General features: G+C 41.4%; 1 protein-coding gene across 2 annotated transcripts in view; it reads right to left on the minus strand.

Moving 5' to 3' along the window:
* FNDC3B (fibronectin type III domain containing 3B) overlaps window positions 1-21,798 on the minus strand; it is a 185,807-nt gene that overhangs the window by 128,534 nt on the left and 35,475 nt on the right. For both annotated transcript variants that reach the window (XM_014887063.2, XM_014887064.2), the window contains exons 2-3: window positions 20,293-20,431; window positions 12,472-12,547 (exon numbers count right to left, since the gene is read on the minus strand). In XM_014887063.2, the coding sequence (XP_014742549.1) occupies window positions 12,472-12,547; window positions 20,293-20,403 (187 nt within the window). In that variant the 5' untranslated portion in view covers window positions 20,404-20,431. The remainder of the gene's footprint in view (window positions 1-12,471; window positions 12,548-20,292; window positions 20,432-21,798) is intronic.

Consider the following 21,798-nt stretch of genomic DNA (forward strand, 5'->3'; position numbering starts at 1 on the left):
GAGACCTCACACCTGCATGTGCTTCAAACCAGTTGGTACCCAGAGCCTCACTCGACCTGGGGACAGCCCTCAGCCATCCTCTGCAGCCATCACAGCCCCTGGAAACTGTTAAAGCATTTCACAAAGTACAGAAAAATGTGCACAGGCACTTGTGTCCACAAATGATGGGCAGGCAGATGACTCTGGAATAATAACATTAATATGCATGTTCATTTTTCCACTGATGAACTCATTACCTCTATTACCCAGTCTATTCTGATACATTAGTTATCAGAGCAGCTCATAAGAACACAGAATATCCCAAAAGAGAACTTCAGGAGAAGCTTAATTAAATAATTGATTATTCTTTATGTTTAAAAAATAAATACATGCACATACCCTTCCATGTGACAGGCTCCCCGGGGAAAAATTTGTAAAATAAGCATAAAGTGTTTGTTTAACTCAGAGAAGCAATTAAACCATTAAGAAGAGCTCAAAGTAGGCATTATGCTGATTACCCCTTAATTACGTGCATTCACAGCAGTGACAGACAAACTGTAACAATAACAACTATGTTACCATACTCATTTTTTCCTGACCTGGGCACATTCTACAACAAATCCATCAGCGATGTATATTCAAGCTGATTTAAGAGTGATGGTCCACATTGTTACCAGCATGGAGATATCTATGATTGCTGCTCCTGACACCAAGTTAAACATACCAAAATTTGTTTCAATACAAACAGACAAAGCTATTTATTTGTGTGCCTCTCCTGATACAGCACAATGCCAATGAGAGACTAATTGCAATTCTCATCTCTGTTTACTCTGCCCCAATGCAGCCTCTCACTCCTGCACTACACAGAGCTCAGGACCCCTGGTGTGGCACAGGATGGAAGCAGAGCTTGGTCTGTGCTGTCAGGGCAAGACTGGCAGAAAACACAGCCCAGAGAGTGCCTGGGTGAAATCCCAGCTGGAGGAAGCCCAGTGAGCATCCCAAACCTTCACTCAACAGGCAGGGATGCAGCTGCAGCCAGCAAAGACAACAGCCTGAAAAGGACACCGTGCCCACCACTGAGCCACCCAAAGGCAGGAGCTGCAGCTCTTTTTCCACCCAGCAGCAGCATCCCACCACAGGCTAAATAAATAAAGTCATTTTGGAGCTCTCCTGGCAGAAGGAGACGCCGACAGGAACGTGCTCTGCTCCAGCCCTGGCAGGGCAAAGCGGCTGCCAAGGCATCGAGTCGCCAAGAAAATTACAATATGATAGTCTTAATTACACTAATTGCGTTTCCTGGTATTGAGGCAGGATTAATATAGTGTTTCTTATGCTAGATTTCATAAACACAATTGGTTTCAGCTTAACTCTTCGTAATTGTATTTCACAGTTCTTGCAAACAATTAGCCACCAATTATGTTCATTCCGTTTTGGAGATGACTGATAAACATCCCAAATATCAGAATTTTCCCTCAAGGGAGGCAAATTACTTCTAACTTAAGTAACTTTAATGAGGCCTCAGTGAAAATCCTGTGGGCAAATCACCCAATGGCACTTGCTTGCCATTTCCATGCTTGCACCCAGGATTACAAAGCCTTCCACTCAGAGGACAGCCATGGCTGGAATGGCTTTGGAGAGCTGAGTAATCATCTTAAGGTGATAAAATGACCACATATAAATACAAATTTTTTAAAATTAGAATATGTATGCATATTTTTACAGCTGTACATAGATATCTCCTTTATGTAAAAGTAGATGAACATATATACACATACACAAATACCTGGTTTAGAAATCAAACATATTTGAGCTAGTGTAAGTCTCAAGGCTACAGGTGCTGGGAACTGCACTGGAGGGCCCAAATTAATGCCCCACTCCCACCCTGCTCACCACAGTCCCATCATCAAACCCAAGAGCTCACACAATTGAGAATGGCAGGCATTGTGTTTCAGTCCCTTCTCCAGGCACAGCTCCAACATTCAGAACAATCCAGCCAGAAATGTTCAAAAATGTTATGGTGAGATAATATCGTCTGCTGAGACAAAAATAGTCTTTTATCACGTTACACCGAGGTCATCTGGAGTGACCTCGCCGAGATGGCATTTGGAAAGCCTCTCCCCCAGCAGCAGCAGGCAGGCTAACCAAAACTCGGAGTTTCTAGGAATTTTAGGCTGGATTTTTACAAATAACACAGTATAACCCTGCTTAACATGTACACCACTTCAGAAGTTAAGCTTGGATAAATAGTATGTAGACAGTGTCAGACCAAATGGTCACTTATAAAACTCTGCTTGAAAGTCGAAAAAAAAAAAATCCAACTATTTTGAGCAAAAAAAATTTGCAAGCCTTCCAATAATATAACAATTAGAACATACTTTGCTGACAAAGCCTTACACCAGGATTTCTGCACAGGCTCTTTCTTCCATACCTGCAGGGTCACAAGCCCTTCACTTGCCAGGGGAAGCAAAAATAAACCTTGCTGATGAGTAATTTGCAGTCCCTCCCATACACACTGAGTTAATGTAGTTCTGTGCTACCAAACATTTTTAAGATCTCTTATATGAGGCATATATGGTAGGACAGAATATTAATAAAATATCCATAGGGGGTATGGACAGAAAATTAACAGCAACCCAGAGAGGAAGGCACTGCTTGTGACAGCCTATCCACACTCAAATGTTCCCCTATCTCATTCCCAACAAAAATAAGAGGAATAAACTTGAAAACACAGGAGCAAGGAAAAAAAAATCCCAAAACACACCATCAAAACTGTAGTTAATAATAGAATCAAGAAGGCAAAAAGTCATAAACAGTAATCAAACCAAGCTTATAAACAAAGCAGGTGCACCTTTATATTATAACACATGGGGTACATTAATAAAAAACTTAATTGCAATTTCAATGTTAAATATTGAAAACAACTCCCACTCATCTGCAGGAGTAGCTTGATTTTTAAGTAGTACTCAAAGCTCCCTGACCCACAAAGAAAGGAAAAATCAAAATTAAGTGTTGTGGTGTTTAAATTAGTAAATCACAGGGTAGGTTTATTTGTTTCTAGGATATTTGTCCTAAATAATTTCTAATATTAAGTCATATTCTAGATTTACTGTTAAACAACTATTACCATACAACCAAATGACAGTCTACACACTTTGAGGTTGTCCACAGTTATGTAATTTCACACTGGTTGATTGGGCTTTTTCCTTCCCTTTTTGTTTTGAAGCCAGTGATGTTTTCATTGCAAAGCTGACTCAGCAATTGATTTCTGGTAATATCTATTCTTCTATTACTGAAAATAATCATGACACACAAAATGAGCTGTTGATGTCACAGGCAGAATCCACCCTATGGGCACAAGAAAACAGTGGTGCAGAAGGAACAAACAAGACTCCTTAAAGATATGATCACACAAATTGTATCTAAATATAGAAGGGGTTAGACTGTCAGAGTGAAAGCTACCAGCTCCAGAAATCTGATAACAGCAGAATCAACAGCTGATTCAATACAGCTTTCAACAACTGCTACGCCATTTTTTCATGGTGGGAATAAGTACAATTTAAAATTTAGCAAAACCAACAATCCAATTTACATTCTTTACCATTTAAAGTCAATTCATTATTATTATTTATCCAAATTGAGATTTGTTTCAAAATTAAAAATGAGAAGCATAATAATAATAAAAACCCTGCAAAGATTCTAAGTTACAATGTGCTTCATCCCCATCCCTAATCCACATCTCCTGCATGAACAACAAACATGAACCAGAATCACAGACATTAAAGAATAAAAAGCATGGGAAACTAAATATTTGCCTGTGATGAGGAGTAAAGGAATTTAATAAGGATAATGGAATAATTTCATGATTCTTCTGGCCAACAAATATAATTACTTCAGATTAAGAAAGTTGACTACAACTGCCCTACTAATTCAGAACTATAGCTGCACTAATACACTGTAAAAAGCCTAAAAGCACTGACTAATGGTTTTGCAACGTCTGTAGCCTGAGTAAAGAATGTGGATCTTGGACTTGAAAATCCTGCCACCATTGACTGGAATGCACTGGATCCACACTAGGAGGATTAGCTGCATTTCAGCAGGGCTGACAACTCCAGCACTCCTGCAGATATCCACACACTCACAGAACTTCCCTGTGTGCTGGGGAGAGATGCTGGGAAACTTAAAAATTGATAATATGTTGGTACAAGACCGTCTTCCTTGGATGTACCACAATTCCCGATTCTGACATACACATATATATATATACACACATACATACTCACACAAGCAAAATAAAGACAGACACAAACCCCAAATACAAGTCCTGCATATTTACAAACCCAGAAAAAAAGTCTGAAATTATAGCCCAGACCGTATGTTCTAACATTTGTCTTGAAAGTCTGCTGTCCTAATTCTAGAGATCAACGCATTTCCCAGCAGCAGATTCTTAGTCATTCCAAAAAATACACAAAAATATCTCCACTTTAGCAAAGGACAAGCTTCAAGAGCTGCTTCTCTGCTCATTTGGGTGCTGTTGTGCTGGGAAGCAGGATGATTAGCTTTTACATATGTACAAACCTGAATGGTTCAAGTGTTAAATCATTTCTCAGCCTGCTGATGGCTCAGCCCCTGCCCTTCTCCTCCACCAGGGCTCCTGTGCCCAGAGGCCACGTCAGCAGCTCTGGCTGCCCAGTCCCATCCCAGCCTGGCCAGTGGCTCCCCAGGGACCAGGCTGCAGGGTCAGCAGAGGCTCTGGCCATCCCTCCAGCATAGGTGGCCACAGATCATCAAAGCAAGGGCCTCATGAAATCCTTGGTTTCCACATTTTGTAGCATTTCCAAACTATTTCCAGCCTTAGCTGTATTGCTCTCCCTTTCTATCAATGTTTACTACAAAACAGTCACAATTTAGGATTTGGAAAGATTAAGCCAAATTAAAATTTAATTATGTGCCAAGATTCTTCTTCCTTTTGTTTTGTGTCAGGGGAGCTATAACAAATAACAGCTACCAACTGTAAAGAACCAGATATTCCACCCAGCAAAGCTACAAGTGCAGGTGCATCTGGTTCAAGATTTAATCACACACATGCAAAATAAATTTCCATAATTATTCTTAGCATTATCGGATTTAAAATGGAGAAGCTAATATTATTCACACAGTAAACAAAGCATCCCATTGTTTACTCTTGGCTTCTTACATGGCTTCCTATACTTGATTGTAGTGTGCTAAAAAAATAAAACCATGAGATGAACAGGGAATGGTGGTGTGATCTCACTGACAATAACATGGGAAAAACCTACTCCAGGTTAGCAGCTCTTTGCTCTCTCTCTGATTTTAACACAAGGTTCACATAACACAAAGATATGAAAGCCTGAAAGTTGGTTATTGCACATGAAAGAAATAAAGGATACATCAGCAGGACCACCGTTTTCTAAAAGGGCAAAGAGACTATCTCTGACATACAGAGAGCCACCAAAAACATCAGAAATAACACAGAGGATGAAAACACCAGAATTTTCAGAGGGACCTTTCTAGCTGGGCAACAAAGTGAAAATAAAATAACAGTGTCTGTTAGCATTATATGATTAACAACTGGTGGTTTATAGCTATGGAGTGCACCACAGATAACATCCCAACAGGAAAGGCACAGCAGATCTGAGGCCTGGGGACCTGCCTGTGCTACAGAGCTGAGTCTGCTGAAATACTGAAGTGACCAAACTCAGAAAATGGTGACAATGCCTCTAAAGGATGATGCTGACTCTGTTATATATATGAAGAAAAAAAAAATAAATTGGTCAATACAACAAAGGCTGTTTAGACACTGACATGGGATTCTTCCCAGTTAGAGTTCGCAACCACAGCTTTGCTATGGAAGATGCTTACGCAGATAATTCCTCATTTGTCCATAAATAAAAAGAACTTTAATAAATCAAAACCTTATTTGTGCTACAGGAGACCAATGGGTATTGCAGGCCTGGCTTTTCCATCAAACACTAACTCTAGACACCAAGTACCAGGAGTCAAAGTAAAGTGATGTAAACGAGGAGTAAGAGTTATGTTTTAAAATGTGATAGGATGAAAAGGGCCCTTGCTGGTAAACAGAAAGAAACTGAGCCAAAGCTTAATAAACAAAGTGTAAACAAAAACTATTTAATACCAAGAGCTATGCTGTAAAACACCACCACACAGACTGTTCTGCTCCAAGCCCTAATGACCAAAACAGTCTGAACTGAAATTGCATTTCCTACAGAGTTTTCCATGCCGTGTAACCAGCCTGCCCACCAGCACGTAGGTGGAAAGAGCTGAAACACTTTGCAGAAACAAGGAGAAACAGAATCAGAGCTCAGCCTGCATTTCACCCCTCCCTTCCCTGGCACAGCCAAGCACATCCATCCTGTCCTGCTGCCATGCATCCTGGCAGATGTGTCCCCAGAGCCTTTCCTCAGGATGTGCCTGTGACCACATGCAGTTCCCAACCACCAGCAGATATAGGTGAGAAAAGACAATTTCTTCCTGCTTTGACAAATTTAATGGTATGATCAATGCAGTGTTTTGCAACATATTTTGAACGCAGTCACAAACTTACTTCTTTAAATGTAACCAAGGGCCAAATTTTGCTAATTCGGGTGATGCTCTGGACAGAAGCAGGTACTGAACCAGAGACTCCAACTCCAGCCTTTGGATCTCACCAGCACACAGGCAGTGCCTGGAGGGCCCAAAGACCCTTCCACCTGCAGATTTCACCAGTTGCTCTCTATTAAAGTATCCCCAGCCATCTGCAAGCCTCTCCGAAGCAACATGACTTCAAGTACTGATGTTCTTTCATCTCAGAGTGAAACCCTGCCAGGTCCACTGATGAATAACCCAACATCTGCACCTGCAGAGTGATGGAGTAGGTGCTCCCAGCTCCTGATGCACCAGGTGAACTGGCAGCACTGGAAACACAGCTCAGGTAGATCCAGCTACCTGAGCCTGGATCTTGCTGTTCTGTCTCCTCAGGCTTCTTTCTTCCCCAGCCCCTGATGTGATATCCAAAAGAAGTGGGATCAGCAGGCCAAGGGAGGTGGCTCTCCAGAGACCTCACCCAGAGTATTGCATCCAACTCTGGGGTCCTCGACCTGAAGAGAAGGTGGAACAGTTGGATAGAGTCCAGAGGAGGGTCAGGAAGATGACAGTAAGGCTGCTATGGAGACAGGCTGAGAGTGAAGCTCTCCAGCCTGCAGAAGTCCCTAAGGAGACCTCAGAACCCCTTCCAGTGCCTAAAGGGGTTCAAAAAGAGCCAGAGAGGGACTTTGGACAAGGTTATGGAGTGACAGGACAAGGCTTTAATCAAAAAGAAGGCAGGTTTACGTTAGATAAGAGGAAAAATTCTTTACTGTGAAGGTGTTAATACCCTAAAACAGGTTGTTCAGAGCAGCTGTGGCTGCTCCATCCCTACAAGTGTCCAAGGTCAGACTGGGCAGGGCTTGGAGCAACCTGAGATAGTGGAAGGTGTTGGTTGGAATGAGCAGACCTTGAAGGCCCCTTCCAACCCAAACCAATCTGTGACTCTATGATCCATCTCCTACCATCACCATGTGCCCACCACCACTCATCCTGGTGCCTTTGCCCCAGGAACACTCCACAGGTACCACTCATTTGCTCACACTATGTCCCATCTATTTTCAACTCTTTCCTCCCCTGCAAGAAACTGACTCACTTCCTCATTTCCAACCTCATACCATAAAGGAGAAAAAATACACACTTTGTTTAATTTGCTTGGACTATACTAACAGCCTCATTTCACTGACATACACACTCTTCCTATACAAATATACAGCTGTTAAGCCTTTAATATTATCCATTCCTTTGCACTACCACACCAAACCACACCCATCCACCGAATTAAGGGAATATTAGTTCCAGGAAATCTTTCATTTGAGAAATCACTGCTAGATTTTTTGCATACTTCTGGTCTTTTTCTTGAGTTACTCACTTTTAGAGCCACAGTAAAAGCAGCACTGAAATTTAATTCTTGCATTCTTTGTTTTACAAGGTAAGAAGAAGCAAAGACTTCAAGCTCAGCCTCAGTGGCAAAACATTTGAAAAAAAATTCACTTGAAATAAATACCAGTATTAGTAAACTGTCTATGTTTTGTCCTGTTTTCATTTCAAAATGCAACTATCCAAAACCAATTTAGGTCCTTGTCTGCAACACAGATATTTATGCTCCAACATAACTACAATTCCTCCATGCCAGTGCACATCTGTACCTTGTCCTTGAATAAATCACAAAAGCTTGTTTAATGCAGAGCCTTGCTAAGCCTATGCAAGGGTGAATTTCCCCTGTTCCAGGCGAGAATTAAAGCAGAATTTTTAATCCTTTAGCATATTTGTTTTCTTTTCAGGCAAATTTTGTTCCTCACTATTCCAAATCTTGTGCTGGCATAAAAGACAAAGACTAGAGGTGAATTTAAAGAGTATTTCCAGCAGCATGAGATAGGCAGAAATTACCAGGAATTCCAGTTTTTATTCCATCAGCTGCTTTTCTGCTACCTGTTCTACCTTGTTACAAGCTTTTTGCAGCTTTACAGGCATACAGAAAATTCAGTTTGGTTTGTGGCAGAAAATGAGATCCAGCTTGAGGAGCATTTACATGGGTGGCAATAAAAAGGGCATTTAGCAATAATTGGGTAATTCTGTGTGATCAATGGATATGCAGCCTGCATACTCTGTACATACATATTTTCAACGTGTGGGTGACAAGCAAGGTCAGGTGGCACCAGAATAATCATTCTGTCCATGTTATTCCTACCACAGCAGGTGTGACAGCTTGGCATTATTGCCTTCCAGGAGGGAAAAGCTCTGAACAGAGTCTCAAGTGCAGCTTCACTGCCCCAAACTGTGCACAAACAGTGAATTTTTAAATTGTGAATGGCAAAACTCTCAGGCAGCAACAAAAGTTCCTACCAAAGATCTTAAGGTATTGGCTAAAAAACCTCATCTTTAACCAGCCACTAGGGAAACTGAGTTTCTTGAACATGTCAGTTTCAATGAGATCTATTTATTCTGAAATTTAGAAAGCAGAATAATTTTATTTTTTTTAATTTAGGGTTCTGTTTAAATTCCATTCTGTAGTTAACAGATCCAGGCTCTCACTCTGCTCCATATTTCATTTATTGTGGTAACCACAAAGCACTAGCTAGAAGCAATCTTTCATACAAAGGAAATAAAAGATCTGTAGTTAGTAGCTGAGTAAAGAAATGGCTGAGGATATGCCCTGCCCTCGTCCTTTTCTTGCAGAGCTAGCTAGTCAAGTCCTGAGTTTTTGACAAATAAAATGTGAATATGTGAAAAGGAAATGAAGCATTTAAAGTATTGACATATTTATGAAGTATTTAATATCTGTCAAACTTTATATAAAGAGCAGCTTTTAAAATACTGATGATAGAGCACAAACACATGTTCCATCTTCCAAAGACACTGAATGAAGACCCTAAATCAGTCTCCCCTGAGCCACCCAGAGGGGCAGCTCTGCAGTCAGAGCCTCAGGCTCATTCTGGGTGAGCAGAGAAATCCCAAAGGAAGCACACCAATAATTTGTCATTAACACCCACATGGACTAAAAGGAACAAAAGGCTGGCCATGTAATCACACATGAATAAAGGATGTGCTTTATGTTTCCACTCCATACCACAGGCCAGGTGGCCAGCCCCAGCACTCAGCAAGCCCTGGGGTGTTTGACAGCCCAGCTGGGCAGCACCACGTGCCTCCCATCCACTCAGCCTCAGGTCACAGGCTTCCTCTTGATCCAGCTTCTAGAAACTATTAAAAAAAAAATTAGTCAATCCCCAACATCCCTTTTCTTTATTCCTTTATTTGGCTGTTGTTGTTACAAAGGCTACCAAAGTCACATGCCACAGCATCTCTTCTATCACACGGGATGGAGAAGGCAAATCCTGAGGAAGTCGGACAACAGCACAACTCCTGCTGAGAGCACCTGGAACTGTTCAGATGCTTCCCTAAACAACTCACCATGTGGACTGTGCACTTAAGGGCTGGATTTCTCCAGAAGATCAGATTTACTGTGAGTTTATTTTATTTCTTTTCTCTTTAAATCTTTCTTTCAATGAGACCACAGACCCTCTCCATGCCCACTGACCAGCTGAACTTTTCCCAGCCACCATAATTTCCAAGAGCTGCCTAAGCCAGGTCCACACCATCATCTACAGTGCTTATAAATCATTGTCTTAAACAAGCCATCTTCAACTACATGCAAAAAAAACCCAAAAAAACCCAGCAATGACGAGAGCACTTGCTGCAACACCTTGCATCCTCAGTTACAAATACATAAGTATTCCTGGTTTTTTATTATTTAGGGATTATTATTTTTAAAGTTTTCACTGATTATCTTACTGCTGCAACTTCGAGGAACTGGAAAAGAGTTTTTGTATTTGAGATTTCTCCACCACTCCAAAACATCAGAAACATTCAAATGTGCATCTGTTCTTTCTGGCTTAAAACAGTGATTACTCAATTAGTGGCTAATTACACTTCAGGGCGTTTGAAACAGAGGATATTCCATAGAGAATTTACTCAAGCAAGCATCTTTCTTCCAACCTTGATAAGACAAATGAAGATTCACTAAGTCATCTTCTTCTCTGTTGTTTTTGCCTCAGTCCTCTAAAGCACATCATCACCAGATATACCACAGCTGTGCAGCCAAACAGGGTTCTGGACACAAAGTGGGGTTCACAGAACTTCCAGAACTGGCTCCAGGAGCATAACCTGCAGACTTTATACTGCTCAAAAAGTCATACACACAAAAAAAAAAAAAAAATCTGCATAAGCAAAGCTAGCTGTCCCTGCAGAACGGTCACATGCCAAAGGGGAAGAACTTTCGTATATCCTGAAGAATTCAGTGTTACCAAGCCTGACATCTCAAGTTTTTTATTAACAGTGTTCACTCCCTGAACTCAGGAGAATCACCCAATTTGTAATAAAGCAATCCTTCACACTCAGAATATTCAGCAGCACATCTTATGTCATAGCCCTGAGTACGTGGCAGTAAGGAAAAAGCAAGTATCATCTATTCCACAGGGAGCTACCAGGCGAGAGGCACTGCCCAAAAAGAGACTTTCATACTGCCTTAACATAGTGCTAAAATTATTCCTTATCCTGCTAATCATAGTGCAGTGTGGGAGCACTGGAAAATGCATCATTATTGTCTGACTGCTGCCCTACGTATAGGGAATACATCCACCTCTAAATACTAAACATTTTATAACCTTTAAACATACCAAAAAGTCTATCACTGGAGGAAAAAAAAAAGACACCAAGTTTCGTGAAGCAAGGAGGTGTGTAATTTCCAGAAACACTGCACACAAAATAAGCCTGTCTTCTATAATAACAGAGCTCAAAACCAGAACTGTCATGAAGCCAAATCTTATATTTGCATACTGATTACAACAGATTTTCTGCAATGGATCACTATTAAGTTCCACAACTGCATGGTATGAGCAGCTTTACCAAAAGAAAAAAAAAAACCAAAAATACAACAGCAACACAGGTGCTTTCCTTTGTTTGAAGCATGTACACAGTTCAGCAGTAAAAATATTTTACAATAAAGTAGTATCAGAAGCTTTAGCTTGAAAAGAATATCACGATTTTTCAGGCCAAATTGCAAGGGTGTATACAAATAAACATGAGCCTTGGCAGTCAACACTGCAGCTATAGCAAATAAAAGGAGACAATCTTAAGCTGGAAATTCTAAATCAATTTTATGAAAGACTTCTGATGAGTACCAAACAAGTCCCATTGGCACAAACACCTTAAATTACTGGGAATATAGAGCCATGAGGTTTCAAGTTGCATTCATTTAAATACACTGTCTGAGCACCGCTTTGAGCATGAACAAAATTATAAATAAATGGGGTCATAATTATATTTGTAATGGAAATCTTTCATGTACTAAGCCAGAATAAAGCATTCTTTTCAAATAAAAGGAGTAGTCAGCTTTATTCCTCTGTTAATTGCCACATGGACCAATTTCTTACCACACAGCATGTTGGCTATAAATCTCAACAAGCAGCTTTAAATTGCTGTTATTATTGCTCATCAAGACCAAATAACCCTGGATGGTGTTCAGGGAAGCTTCTGTAACGTCTATCTCAAACAACTATTAATTCATCATTTCCATGGGGATGAAACTTCAAGCAAGAACCACCCACTCCTCCACTGTTTAAATGGAGGGGGTGTCACAGCAAAGATGCAAAGAGGCTGCAAGATGAGACTGATAAATAACAGAAGAGAGAAATCCTCCTGGACTTCCAAGAAATGCATGACTCATTCTGAGATACTGAACTCCTAGAAAACAGAGAGCAGCCACGTCTGCAAGTTCTCACTCCCCAGTGCTTCAGTACATTTTCAGAGCTGCATATCACGTTTTAGGAGATGACAGAACAGGTATTCCACAAAGCAAAGCAATGCTCATGCACTGTTTGTGCATCCTCTTACCTTGGATGCACTGGAGGGTTCCATCCTCAGCCCTTATTGTAAAGGTTTCACCTGGATTAACTTGAACCAAAAAGACCTGCAGAAAGAAGAATAAACAAATATTTGATTCACTGTGATCCCCAAAAACTAAAATTTCCCAAAACAGTAACTGTGCTACCTCTTTTCTGGAAGGGGTGGGGAGGGAGGGAACAGACTGACATATTACACTTATGGGTCCAAGACTGAGGAGCAGGCAGAGATCTGAAACCCACCTACTCATCTACATTTTAGGAACTGAAATTAAGACCTAACCGAACTGAACAGAGGTGAGAATCATGGCTTTGAGTTCCACACCAAAATCTTGAGGGTGTGTTTAACTTGACCAAATGCTGGTAGCTAAGGACATAAATCTTCAGACCACTGGCATATGAGAACAGAGAGTACAAAAACTCCAACTTGCAGCACCAACCCATAATGGGATTTCAAGTTCACAGGAATAAAAGTGTTTTTTGCTGTCAGGAGAGTTGATCCGTTATGTTCTCAAAAAATTTATATTTCAGTCTTGTACATAGCAGATCTCAGTTAAGCAAAACCTGTAGGCACATACACACATTTCAACAGTTGCACACAGAACTAATAATAAACTATTTATCAACAAATATAATATTTTCTTAAATACTATAATATTTATATTAAATCGCTAATTAATCTTAAGATTTAATATATAATACTTTCTAAAATAACAAAACAATCACTCCCATTGCTGAATCCTGCAGATGATGGGATCACACAAGGACCAAAAAGGACCAAAATATGTCCCAGTTCACAGTATGTTGTAGCATCTTCATTAATTTTCAGATGTCTGAAACAATGGGTTTAAAACCTATGATTTAGAATCCTTTCTTAAATTGACAGTTTCATTGGGAACTAGAGACCATTATCTCACCTTGCTGCTGCTGAAACTTTCACTGAAATACTTTAAACACACTTCTGCTAACTGTTTTGTCAAAAGTTCAATCAAGATATAAATTAAATTTTCAATTTGTACCAAGATTAATCAACTTTTTTTGTGAAAGCTCTCTCTAAATTTAGGTCTGGTCTTTATATTCTGGGACATCTGCATGCAGAATTTAATCATTCAATCTGGAAAGAGAGAATTTGAATTCATGTTGTGTTTCTGAATTCCTTAAGCCAAATGCATAAGATAATTATTACCTAGATGACCTTTTGAATTACAGTAATCTTACAGAAACCCATTATTCCACCAACATTTTTAAAGCACAAGCTGGAAATCAGAAAATGACATATGAAAGCCATTATGTTGTCTGCAACAATCATTTCTCAGGGAGCACTGATCAGGGTGGATCTGATCCAGCATACAGAGCACAATAAATGGTTCAGAAAAGATAAAAGGCACAAAGCCATTCCATCCCTAATCTCCGAACAATCAACATTTAAGTGACAGCATTTAAGTGCTCTTTTGCTATGAATAGGCGTGAATTATCCATCACAGGACATGGGCATCGGGTCAAAAGAAGCGCAGAGCAATGCAATGTCATCCAGCTTAATAAAAAACCCCTAAACAACCAATAAACAAGAAACCAGAACACAGAGGCCAAGAATCACAGAAATATTTCATCAGCTCGTGTCTAAAGCAACAGCCCTAAAGTTCGTTATTTACTAACAAATTTGATTAGCATAAATCAGAAACCCTTGCACACCTTTACAGCTTTGGAAGAACTTGGTCCAGCTCCTCAAAATAGACCCTCAGAGTGATGCCCCCTGCACGTCAAGCTCCATCCTTTCCCTAAAGCAGGACAGACAGATTGCTCTTCCTACACAAGGCACATGCCTACCCCAGTTACAGAAGATTTACAAATTCCTGTCCCAGGGATCCATCACCAGCACAAGGGCCCACATTAGCACACCTGCAGCTGTCCCTTAATAATAATTCCTTGGGGTTCTGCATTAAAAAAAGGTGATGTCCCCAATCACAGCTGTTGCTTTTGATAGTCAGAATGAAGCAGCATCATCCTGGCCTAATGACATGGGGTTTTAAGACAAATTGTTCCAGTAACAAATTTGTTTCCTGTAGAGCAGCAGCCACATAACTTTGTCCCCCCATCACCAGCCTGTGGGCAGAGCCTGGGATTTATCTACAGTAGCTTCTATTAAAATATTATAGATATGGAAATAACTCCTTATTGACAGATGCTCAAATCAGCCACCTTTGGAGCCAAAGAAAACATTTACAGGCTGTTGCTGGGGGAAAGCAGCAATATCAAGAGCAAACAGGAATAGCCAAGGTGTGACTGATGTGGGTCAACAGTGGAGCAAGGGCTGGGCACAAAAGGAGGACACGAAACCAAAGTGGCCTCAGACCCAGGAGCAGCAACCAGGCTCTTCTGGCAAGATCCTTCCAAAGGCTGCAACCCAGCCCCAGCTCCTCCTTTCCCAAAGCTGGAGTACTGGGGTGTTCCCCATTACCCATCCCACCACCCAGTCCCTGCATGCTGCACACAACTGCCCAGAGCTCACAACTGCACAGCACTGACCAAAGAGATGCAGAGCTCAGGCCAAACCATTAAAGCCAGCACATGTTGAGTATTATACACGGGGCACCTTCCAGCCAACACCCCTGACTTGCCCCAGTTGCCTGGGACAAATAATTGCAAGCACACTGCAACTTCTTTTGTTTATATGCATTAAGTAAATAAAACTAATTCCATTATGAGGATGTGGGGAAAAATAAATAAACAACAAAATCATATTCTGCAGCCTGGAACGCAGCTTCCCTCTCTCCTTTCACACAAGGGATCTTCATGAGAACGCCTCGCTTCTAAAGCTTTTAATTAAAAAATCTGAGGAAAGCAATAAAAAAAGTGTAAAGATAACATCTCTATTTTAATGAAAACAAACCCAGATGATCTTTAATTGTGCTATGCCTCTTCCAATATTCATCATCCCAAGCATGCACAATTATGAGACGGCAGGAGAAGAACTTGAAGGGTCACTTGGAGCCCTGGCTGCTGGCTGGCAGCATCTCCAGGGTGTGGACTCGTGTCCGAGGTCACCCCAGCCCACTTTCAGTCCTTGGCCTCCTCCCATCCAAAAAGCTGCAGCATGTGACAGCTGGGAGCAGGGCGTCAGCAGCACAATCCCAAAGGACTTTACTTTCCCCTAAAAACTACTCGGATGTTTAATTTAGCAGTTTAATCCACTTGGTCCTAAAGCCCAGCTGTACCTGCTGCATCCTCAGAGAAAGCTTGTTACCTCCATAATGCTCTTTTTGCATTTATTTTGCATTTAAGAATGCTATTCTATTTTACTGAAAGTCATGTTTGCTGAGCGATGAGTGTTACCAAGTTGCATAGCTACTATAAATATTTATAATCCCACAGAGTACATCCAGACTAAGTTTTCATGACAAGCCAAGCACGTGTCACTCGTGCCTCCCTTGCTCCCACTATCCAACTCTCATGGCCAGGAGAAGCAGGGTAAGAAACTAAAGAAGTGCTCACAAAGATAATGCAGGTATAAGCTCAGGTTCAGAAATAAACAAACTGACTCTGGGAAGTTTCGGATTTGATACTAGGAAACATTTCTTTATTGTGAGGGTGGGGAGGGCCTGGCACAGGGTACCCAGAGAATCTGTGGCTGCCCCATCTCTGGAAGTGTCCCAGGCCAGGTAGGACAGGGCTTGGAGCAACCTGGGATTGTGGAAAGTGTCCTGCCCATGGCAGGGGGTGGAAATGATGGACTTTAATGTCCCTTCCAATCCAAACCTCTCTAATATAAAAGCAAATACACTGTGGGGAAATACTCTCATGCAAAGGCAGAAATTCCACCTGACAAGGACCAAGGGCTTACACTACATCTCTTTTGTACACTGCTGGTTTAGTTATGCAAGAGTTGAAGCCCACAGAAGAAAATTCACACTGGAGGCAGGCCATCATCCTCCAGCTGCTCTGTGGCCTCTCACAGTGAGCAGGATGACATTCTCCTGAATCCATGTGATGCAATTCAGTCTCAGAGCACACCTAAAGCATTTTCCTCACTAAGGTCAAAGAGCTGCTTGCAGGACTAAGGCTTATTAAAACCCCACATTAAAACATTTTCCAGTGTGGTGAATTTCCCCTTCCATGAGATACATCATGCTTCATACAGCTGGGGAACACAACATCATTGGCAACACCTGGGATCCAGTCACAGGTTCCTCACAACTGCTTTAAACCATTAAAATGGATTGTATTTACGATTTCTACAGGACATAACTTAGGGAATGCATTGCATCTTTTGGGGAAAGAAAATAAACCACAAAACACAGAAAAACAAAACAATCACTTGTATCCATTCAATTATCTATTTTAAAAGACTGTGCCCCAATAAATTTCCAAGAGAATCCCAGAGGAAGGACCAGGGAACTCACACCATTCTGTGTGCAATATTCTTCTCAGGAACACATCCCTCAGCTCACAGAGCAGGTAGGCTAAACACTTTCAGAATCTCTTCAGTAAGAAAAATCAGGGAACACGCTACATCTTAAACAATAAAGCTGACTTTTTAAAATGAATACTTCAAAAATAGTGTCTATCCTTAACCTTTTTTTTGACTGGACAAAAAGTAGAGGTATTAACAGAGGCATGAAGTAATTCAGTCAGTTTACCACGAGTGCTCTTTACAACAAAACCCAGAAGCGGCAGATCCTGAACCTCCTAATTTATCAAACCTTAAAACATGCATGCCAAAGAACCAATAAAAATAAAATAAATTAATAAATCAAGAAACCATAAAAAATAACTAAATTTTGGCTGAAAGTTCATTCACTCAGTTCAAATGCTGTGGCTCTGTATAAAACCCAGCTAAAGTGCCTTCAGTTGTTTGCAAGGTGCACAGACTTGTTATGCTACAGGAAAGTACCAAATCCTGTTCCTCATTCAGCTGTACTCTTGTCTCCCCCACTGAAAGCCTGTGACCCTAAAAGAGAAGAACAAGCACACACAGCACTATCTGAGTGCCTAAGCTTAAGCCAAGTGGTGAAACCACAGGGTTGGTAAACACAGCTTTACAAAGAGCAGGCAAGCAGAAAACCTGCTGCACCTCTGCAGGTGCAATGAGTGAACCAAGCTGAAATAAAACTTCCCTAACTAATTAGCCCAACATTCTGTACAGATGTGCTGTAGCACAGCTAGCTGCCCCTCCACTTTATACTCCAAGCTTTTTAGAGCTTGCAGTGGAGTACCTACAGGAAACCACTGAAATTCTTGGACCAAAAGGTTAATTATTGCTCCCTGAATCCCCTAAGGAGTTACAAGTGGATTAGAAGCAGAAACAGCTCTGGAAGCAACATGAAAGAATTAAATACAATCAGCAGCAGTGGAAATAAAGTGTGGGAAACTACAAAAAGAAAAAAAGTCAGTGCTAGAAATGCCATTTTGGGTAGTCTAGAGGAGAGGGATTACTGTCAAGCAGGCAGAGACATTCCTGCAGCCCTTACTCTCAGAAGATAAAGCAAGGGCATGTTCCCATGCAATTGCCTTACACTGCAGGGCTGCTCACTGGCAGATCTGCCTTTTGCATCACTCTCCAGCTGGCTGCTGGCAAGGCCAAGGTGTTTCACCAGCTCCAGTCTGCTTTATCCTACGTGTATAAGAACGGGTCTTTTGAGGAAAGGCTTTTCCCTGGAGCTCAGCATTTCCAGGCACAGCTCCTAACGCAGCTCTGTGGTGCTGGCACAGCTGAGGTTTCACAAATCCAGTAACACATGAGGGTGAGCAGCAGCCAGGGTGCCCAGAGCAGCCCATCAGAACCTCCATTCTGTCAGCCCCAAAGCACTGGGCTGCCTGCTGGCCACTGCAGCCTGGGGAACTCCACACACCTCATCTTCCACCAGCTCTGCTGTGAGCTTTAATGGAGACTGTAATTACACCCTGTAGATGTGTATCCTCCTAAAGCCAGAACCTATTTATGCAGTCATATAAACCACCTTTCTTAAGGAAGTCATTCCTATGTGAATCTATCCTGCAGGCTCTTCCCACCTTACAAGTACCTAAAATAAATCTCTTTCAACAAACACTTCACATTTGTTTCCACCTTACAACAAACCATGTTAAGAGCAATTAACATAGTTCATTTGCAAAGATTAAAGAAAGCATTTACTCCAATTCCATTCCAATTTTAGAACTGTACTTTTTAAAAGCAAAGACATCACCCAAACTTTTCAGGAAAAGGATGAAAATGATGAAGCATAGAGGTAGTTAAGCTTTGCAACAGATGAGGGCACATCCAGACTAGAGGCCAAAAAAAGTTCTATAGAAAACTGGCATTTCAGCTACAGGCACTTCAAGAGATAAGGGGATGAGATCTAAAAGCATCATCCAGCAAACACAGAAGAGGGACCTGGCCCAGAACTGTTCGACTGAGTCGTGATTGCATAACACAGCAAGAGCAAGAAGCAATGTGCTTCCAGTGCACCTGCAATGCTTTTTAATGCAAAACATTAGCTGAGAAACTACTTTAAAGGCAACAGAGGCATCTGCCAAGCCAGGCTGCTGAATCATCAAAGGTGGGGAAATTGAAAGTTTGGGCTTAGAGCACCATCTCAAAGGAGGGCTCAGAACAATTCGCTTGTTCTTTCTGTAATACAGAAGGACCCACTGACAGGACAGTCTGACCTGATAAGTAGTTCTTCCAGCAAGGAAGAAAATGTATACTTAAAGAACAATTATCCTTTCCAGTATAAATAAGACTGTTCCTTCATCTAAGCCTAATATTGGACTTGGTAAATACGGCCACTGAAAGCATTCTTTTTTTCGAGTCAAAGCACACTTTGTAAAAATTACTTAAAAAAAAAAAAACAAAAAAAAAACCAACACCAAAGCACAACAATGAAAATCTACATCAAAATGAGAGTCCAGATAACCAAAAAGATTTAGAAGCTCACATGGAAAGCAGAAATTATTCTTCCTCTTGAGGTTGGTCTAGCTCAAAACACAGCTTGCAAGGAGGAACAAATGATCCAGGGAACAAGAAGTAACAGAACGACCTTTTATATTGATTCAAGAAGAACAGCTTGCTTCTACCTTCATTACAATACTTTGCTAAAATATCTCATGTGAGGAGGGAACCAAATTGAGCAACACAAAGATATTGCCAGGGTGGATGTTCTCCATAGAGACACCATGACCCCAGATGACATATTTGGGAACCTACCACCCACCAGCTTGAACCTCCAGGCTATATCGTGACATGAAGGCATCGCTGTGGTCTTATGATCATTCTGATCAAGCTTATTAGAGATTATCTCCCAGAGACAACAAAAACAGCAACTGTAAACTTGCCTTTGTTCAAAAACCCACTCAAAATTCACATCTGCTTCTTATAATGAAGCACAGGGTAGTACACTGCTGGGAAAAGTATATTCAGGTAAGCAAAGAATAGTAGACATCACTGCTATTCTCCATTTCTTTTCTTACGTCCACTTTTTCCTCTTCTCAGCATTTTTAAAAACTTAAAATCCCACACAAATGTAAGATATCTGGACAAGAGTGAGCACAAGTAAATCGTAAGACTAACTTTCTGCAAAGCCCTCAGATATGCAGCATTTATAACCACTGTTTAAATTCAACTATTTTTACTTCAATGAACACGCATGCAAACAAATACACTCAATTTAACAGTACACTTTAATCACTGTTTTTAATGTCTTTCCAGCGCTACGACAGATTTGTACATCCCAGGAAATGCCCTGCGCTCCCTAGTGCTACCCAAAACCATTTTCCCCAAAGTGAAAAATATCTTGCTGCCCCAGAAGGAGGTTGTTTGGGGCAGCCAGGGTCTGACCTGCTGTGATCCATCGCCATTGACGATGTGAGGCATCATGGCCACCTCCCCGTTCAGCAACGGCGGCAGCTCCAGCGGGATTTGGTCGGTCATCATCATTGTGACGTACATTCATGGAGAATTCTCCTCAACGGACTTCCTGCAAGACAAAACATCAGGTAAGGAGCCTGCAGAAACCCTGCTGTAAACTTCAGGAGGTACTCCTGCCATTCAGGTATTTAAGTTGAGCCCTGCTTTTGTGACAGATGTACAGGAAGCTCTGAACAGAGGTTTTAACTCTTAGATGAAGAGCATGGGAAGTCAAGTTTCCATGCAAGAATTCCAAAAACCAACTAGCCAAATTTCCACTCTTTCCCACAATTATAAACCTCAGCTCTCATTGCTGAAATAGGCAGGTTCTGAGACAGAGTTTTGCTCTTAAATCACCACCCTGCTTGCAGCCACAGCTCCTGGAACTATGCACGGTTAAGATGTCACAGCAATTTCGCTCAACAGCCACACTTCAAAGCCAAACACCTTTATTTTCTTTCTAGGGCCCTGTAAACAGTGTGAACTGCCACTACAAAACAAAGACCAGACACCTGACTTCCACTTAATCATGACCCAAAAGGATTAAGGCTTCAGCTGGAGCAGGAGGGACAGCACATCCTCAATGTTCTGAACACCCCGTTCTGGGAAGGGCAACAGAAAATGATGAAATCACGTAAGGATTTGTGAAAAATCACACATCACTTCCAGCACACCCTCCCCCTTTCACAGCTAAGTGATGTGATACGTGAGCATCAGTAAAACCACGAGAAGCTGCCTTGTAAAAACAAGTCTTAGTTCAGTGGTAAAGGTATCATCATGCTGGTTTATGGGGCAATAACACAGCTCCAGTGAATAAAAAGGGTGATCTCATTACATAGCTTATCTAGACCTCTGCACAACAAGTCTTTCCAAAGCAAAGCAACCTCACAAGTCCCATGGTCAGCAGCCTCCTTAGTACCCCTCATGCCAGAGAATCCCAAAGTCATCCTGAATAATTTCGTATACATCCCAAATTCAAGTTAGAAAAAAAATATGCTGTAAAATATGCTGATCAGAGTAAACCAGAGTACAGAAAGGGGAATTTTTGGCAAAGAGCACGGGACACAACTAGAGAGCCATAAACCAGGAGTTTAACTCAGCTGGCTCCAGAGGAGATGAAGGACTGAGCCATCCCATTCTATGGATGCTGGATGCTGCAAATCTTATATCCCCTCAGCCCCAAATGCTGCTAGACTTCATTTTTTTATTTTCTTTTTTAGTTCAACAACTAAATTATTAGTTCAGTTGAAACACACTGTCTTCATTTTCATCAACCTCTTCCAGAGCTCACTGCAATCCCATCACCTGCACAGCCTCATGATCAGGAACATCAGCCTGACCCAGAGCTGCTCCTCCAGCTCCTGGGGAGGAGCCCTTGTGTGATTTAGAAGTGATGGTAGTGCCCACACAGACTGAACCACATCTGTCTTTTCACTG

This window comes from Sturnus vulgaris, chromosome 10 (genome assembly GCF_052056855.1).
Source record: "Sturnus vulgaris isolate bStuVul1 chromosome 10, bStuVul1.hap1, whole genome shotgun sequence".
NCBI classification, from domain to species: domain Eukaryota; kingdom Metazoa; phylum Chordata; class Aves; order Passeriformes; family Sturnidae; genus Sturnus; species Sturnus vulgaris.